Source organism: Megalobrama amblycephala, linkage group LG16 (assembly GCF_018812025.1).
Source record: "Megalobrama amblycephala isolate DHTTF-2021 linkage group LG16, ASM1881202v1, whole genome shotgun sequence".
NCBI lineage: Eukaryota > Metazoa > Chordata > Actinopteri > Cypriniformes > Xenocyprididae > Megalobrama > Megalobrama amblycephala.
In genome coordinates this window covers 44263404-44269591 of record NC_063059.1, presented here as the reverse complement: position 1 = coordinate 44269591, position 6188 = coordinate 44263404, and the positions used below count along the sequence as shown (strand labels likewise).

Sequence of the window (6188 nt, the reverse complement as noted above, 5' to 3'; positions counted from 1 at the left end):
ACAAAGCAAAACAAATATTTTTCTCCTGAAATGGCTCAGAGTATAATTGAAGAGTTGAAGACTATAATGTTACAAAGTTAGTTTTTTTTTTTTTTTTTTGGTCTGTGCTGCACAGTCCTACTTAGCTTCCTTTATTCCCTCATCTTACTGTGAGCTATTTGTCCACTTAGGATGTAAGGCCAAAATGTATACAGGACACAAAATGGTTTGGAGAGTCAGTCTTTCAAGCAGAATATATAACCAGTATAAGGTATGTTTTGCATGCTGGGCCCAGCATGGGATGCTGGTTGCCTGGTCCCTCAGCATGGAAAGTGGGAGTGCCGGCTGGACCAAGCACTGTATAAGCACTATACTGGCTCTTACCAGCCATAAACCATCCTGAAACATTATACATGCAAATAATGCAGCTAGCAAAGCCATAATCAAGAAATTAAGAAATAAAAGTATATATTTCTAATTATTAAAGGTTATTTTATGTTTTAGAATAATGTATTTGAAAATATTTAATATGCATACAGTATCTGCACTATTTCTCAATAAGCAGCAGAGGGCAGTATACTCAAAGTGATTCAGGACAAACTGCAGTTTGGATAATTCTTTGTCATGACTGCATTGTGAAATATTGATCTGTAAATTATGTCGGCTCTAACCAGCATAAACCATCCTGAAGAAATATGAATTCTTGCTGGTTAGGGTTAGATAATAGTACTAAACAACTTGTAAAATCTTGTAAAAAGATTAGAGGTATTAAGAAAAAGAGTGTTTAAATCTAGAAATGTAAAACACAATATTTTTTTATTTTTTTATTTTTTGGCATACATGTAACCCATCTTGTGTTCTGAGACGCCAAGGATCTTGGCTCATTACTCAGCTTAATAAATGTAATTTTAAAAACTTAGACTACAATATAAAATATATTTTTATATTGTGTGTATATGTGTATTTACTGTATGTATGTGCCACTGGTACCATTTTAAAAATTGTTTTAGGTTTGTATCTTGTTGGTCATAAACTGGAATTGCATTTAGCCCTTTTTTAAATATCAGTCAAATTAACTCCAGCAGAAAATTATATATCAGGACATGTCACAACCTGCTAAACTGTGATTCTAAAAGTTATTTGTTCATGATGCAAAAACTTTTTTCTTGAAAAATTGGATCCCTTTGACCCTGATTTCTTTAGTTCTCATTCCATATATAACAGGATTCATCATCGGTGGCAATATCATAGCAGCAACCGCAATGAATTTTCTTAAGTGAGGAGAAATATCTTTTATCCTGTATGAGATGATCGTGAAAAGACCCAAACACTCAAACAAGATAAAGACAACTAGATGTGTACCACACGTCTGCAGAGCTTTACTTCTCGTGTCAGAGCTTTTGTTGCGAAAGCAGGCTATGAGGATCTGTAGGTATGTGTACAAAATCAGACCAACTGTTATCACCTGACAGACAGCTGTCAACAACAGTCCATAAATGTTATTAATGGTCGTGTCTCCACAGACCAACTGAAGCAGGGAGGGATTGTCACAGTACGGATGGGTAAGGTAAGACCTACAGCGAGGCAAACGCAGGAGGAGAATGAAAAGCACGGCTATCAGTGTCAAATTAGAGAGCCAAACCAACGAGATGATCTTCATGAGGTGAACGTTGTTCATAATGGTAGTGTATCTCATTGGCTGGCAGATAGCAACATATCTGTCGTATGCCATGGCAGTCAAGATGAAGACCACAGATACAGCATATACATGTATAAAGAAAGCCTGAGTGATACAAATGGAGAACGACATGGTCCTGGTGTCAAACAGGAGCTCCCGCATGATATGAGGGAACAAGCAAGTGGAGCCTATGAGGTCATTAATAGGCAAATTTAACAGGAGAATGTACATTCGGTTCATGAAGACCCTTATTGGTTATGATTGTGAACAAGGAGGAAGGAGTTGCAGAACAATATAATTATATAATTCAGAGCGGCAAAGACAAACGCAACAATGGCCTTCTCAGGAGACAGATCGAAGCCCTGAAGAGACAGATCAGATGACACATTGTAGGACATTGCCCAGCTGAAGACATGATATCATCCTAAACAAAGTAGAAAAGGGCAAATATATGAAATATATTACAGCTCAACCAGGATACTATGGGTTAATGTGTAATATTTAAAATACTTACAACAGATTCTGTACATTTAGAAATCCTTTGCTCTTCTGCATAAGATATGGTGACAGTTATGAGCTGTCAATAACATGACACTTACTTAGTGTCTGGTTGATTGACCAAGCAGTCATGCAGCAACCGGACCTTTAACTAGTGTGTGCGCTTTTATCTTGGGTCTTTTATACTGTCTTTAAGTTATCTGTCTATGTGGATTATAAACCTCATGAGGGAAAAAGCCACTATGACGATGATATTGTCAACAAAACATTTTTTTTTTTTTTTTTTTTGTAAATCAGATGAATCAATGAAAGAGCACGGCTAACTGGAGAACTTTGTCCATTTCTAAGATAGCACAACTAACTGGAGAACTTTAATGTTGCTTTTAATGGTGCATTCTGTAGTTTAGTGGTAATCTAAAAAAAAAAAAAAAAACATTTAAAAGAGTCATTTAAATGGGATCATTTGGGAATGGGCAATATTATTATATTTGCGTGCGATATTTGCATAGCGCGCACCGCCCCCCGCAAGGCAGGTATAAATACGGAAGCAGATGCAGTTGCACTCTGTCTTTTGCTTTGGAGCCAACCTGTTGTGTTCCTGCTATTGACTGAGAGTGAGCTTCTCAAGCCTTTGAAGTGCCTCGTTTTACTGTTCTGATGTTAACCCTCTGGGGTCTGAGGATTCTTGGGGCCATGGAGAAGTTTTGACATGCCCTGACATTTGTGCTTTTTTCAGTTGTTCATAAAACATATTAATGGAAAAAGTGTCATTACATTGTATTCAGCACAAACTAGGCTACAATAATATGTGAGGAACATGTATGTACATGTTTGTATTTTTGAAGGAATAACGTTTATGCATGGTTATTGAAAAAACAAAAAACTTAAGTCACTGAAATAAAGCCAAAAAAAAAAAAATATTAAATCTGTGTTCACTTCAAGGGTATTGGAGGTTGTAGACTAGAGTTTTTGCTTCAAAATGATGTAAAAATTATGCTGCCTACTCGTTCATTTATAACAATATATTGATTTAGTTTTTGTAAGACACTTTTTGTCAAGAAACACAGGAGGCGTGAATCATCATGAATAATGGGTCGTTTACACCTGAGAAGACAAAAGAATCGCATAATGAGTTGTAATGACCTGCATATTAATGAGGCCTTTCAGTCAGGTAGGCTGTGAAAAAACCCTCTGTGATCATGTCTCAAGCTCATCATGGTGTATATCAAACATACAGAAAAAACAGCAATACTGTGAAATATTATTAGGCCTACAATTTAAAATAATGGTATTCTATTATATACTTTAAAATATAATGTATTTCTGTGATGCAAAGTGTCTGAACAATTATGTTACCTCTATGGCATTTCATATAGCCTTTTAGCTTAAAAGCATGCACATTTGGAGAAATATTGATGGATTCTCATATGTTTATGTAAATTTTCTATACAGAGGAGTAATATTTATTCAATATTTATTGTCATCACTATGAACGCTGGATACTGTGTTTTTAATTAATACTTGCAGCCGGAGGGCGCTCTGTGCACATTTAGTCCACAAATGCCTCCTAAAAGAAGAACAACCATGTGACTATCCAGGAACTAACAGAGGCCAGACATCGCTATAATATGCAGATAAACACTTTTCAAGACAATAAATACATGATTGAGATGATGTATACATGTATTGCCTCAGAATTTCTCTGGCTCTGGTCAGGGGAGTGGCACGTCGGCGTGCATGAGGAGGTGACCAAGTCATGGAGAACGCTGTATAGCATTCGTGCCAGGCCTGGTCCCTCTTCCGCCTTCATCACTCTGGATGGCAGGGAGGCTAAGGGGTACGCTGGGATCCATCCGACGGCTGCAGGCTGCAGGCTGACGGCTGCAGGCTCTCCCATCCCGGGCCTGTAAATTCTCGTCTAACACAGAGAAAGCTTACAGAGCCTGCGGACAGGCCACCTCTGCCTTGCATGCCATGGCCCTGTTACAGGTCTATCAGGCCAAAGTGCTCATGGACATGCCCCAGGGTGGTCTTGACCAACACCTGCTGGGGGAGCTTGCGCGCCGCCACCGACCTTGCTCTCCTGGGCGACTAAGGTGATGGCTCGCTCCGTTCATCAAGTGATGGCTATGCTTGTGGTCCAGCAACACCACCTGTGGCTGACCTTGGTGGACATGAGGGAGAACGATAAGTATCGGTTCCTGGACTCCCCCGTGTAACAGGTCGGCCTATTCAGCGACACAATCGAGAGCTTTGCCCAGCAGTTCTTGGCCGCACAGAAGCAGACTGAGGCCATCAAACACATCCTGCCACGGTGGTCCGCTGCTGCCTCCACCCCACCGCCAGCTGCGCAACCTCAGTCTGCTCGTCGCCCGCCTGCATCGTCCTACATCCCTGCTAAGTATGCAAAGCAGCAGCCTCCACCCACCAGACAGCAGGGAGCCAGTCGTGGCACCCAGCCAGCTCAGACCCTAGCCAAGTCAGGTGGCAAGATAACTATGAAGCGGTCCTGAGATGGGCAACCTGGAAGAGAGGATGTCAGCTCTTTGGGAGATGATGCCCGCATCTGTCCCTCCCCCAGAGGAGGGCCGGTGGGAAATTGTGTCTTGTATTGTACCGCCGCTGGCTCTCCGGAGTCCAGAGGTACCCACCTTTTCACAAAAAGAGCTGTTTCCCAATTCCTTCAGGTCCCAAGAGGGTGCGGCTAGCAGTGTGCGGTGCTCCGCTTCGCCACTCTCAGCCCCCTCTCACCTTCGCCAGCAGGTTCCCAGTGTGTATGTCGAGGCTGCCTCCCTTGTGGCTTCTCCCATACACACTGCCACTTCGGGCCGCAATGCCGTCTGAGTCAGGTCCCAGTACTCTGCCTCACTGCCCCACGCCGGGTATGTCTGTGGTGCCTTTGGTCCCGCTGGCTCGGAGGCAGCCATTGTTCCACTCAAGGAACAGGGCGTTCACATTCTCAACTACCTTGACGACTGGCTCATTCTGGCCAGCTCGTGGGAGCAGTTGTGTGAACACAGGGACATGGTATTTGCTCACCTCAGGCGGTTAGGTCTTCGGGTCAACTGGGACAAGAGCTGGACTCGGATCGCCTGGACAGCACGCCTCATAGAGGAGTGCGTCCAGTCAATGTTGAACTGCATGAGTTCACTCAAGGACAGCGGTCCCACTGAAATTTTTTCAGAGGCTCCTGGGGCATATGGCATCCGCAGCCCCAGTCACACCACTCGGATTGCTTTATATGAGGCCGCTTCAACACTGGCTTCACAACCGGGTCCCGAGATGGGCGTGTCAACGCGGTACATTCCGTGTTCCCGTGATACCAAACAGCCATCGTACCCTCACTCAGTGATTGGGACCCTTAGTTCCTGCGGGCAGGAGTTCCCCTCGAACAAGTGTCCAGGTGTGCTGTGGTCTCCACAGATGCCTCAGCCACCTGGTGGAGACCGACTGTAAGGGAACCCTCATTTTAACCCTTGTTTCCCGAAGGAGGGAACGGAGACGTACGTCCCGTCGCCACAGTTCCTGTGCCTTCGCTGTAGTGCAGACTCAGGTTGTCTCCTCAGCGAAAAACAGAGTACAACTGCATCCGCTTCCGTATTTATATCTGCCTTGCGGGGGCGGTGTGCGCTATGCAAATATTGCATGTCAATTCCATTGGCTTGGCGATATCCCAATTCGTCAGTCACTACTGACAAACGTCTCTGTTCCCTCCTTCAGGGAGCGAGGGTTACACACATAACCAAGACGTTTTCCATCTGACATTTTTCACTTCAAACATATGTGCTCATTTAGGATGTTTTCACTGGATCATGTGATGACTACTGCATAAATATTATATACAGTGTTGCATGACCATGACATCTTATGAAATTAACAAATTAACAAAATTAAATTTATTAGTATGACTCCCATGATGACACCTGTAGTATTTAACTAGCTTTGATGACTAATGATCCAAAAATAAGTTGACTATTAGTTAATTAACAGCTGAACATAAGTTAGAAATGTAAATGTAAAACATACAAGAAAT

General features: G+C 42.7%; 1 protein-coding gene across 1 annotated transcript; it reads right to left on the bottom strand.

Annotated features, from left to right (window-relative positions):
- Positions 1 to 913: 913 nt before the first annotated feature.
- Positions 914 to 2055, bottom strand: LOC125249455 (olfactory receptor 52B4-like). The gene is given in 3 exon segments (XM_048161758.1): positions 914 to 1888; positions 1890 to 1928; positions 1930 to 2055. Coding segments are annotated over 3 exon segments (930 nt in total). The 3' UTR covers positions 914 to 1123.
- Between the last annotated feature and the right edge of the window lie 4133 nt (positions 2056 to 6188).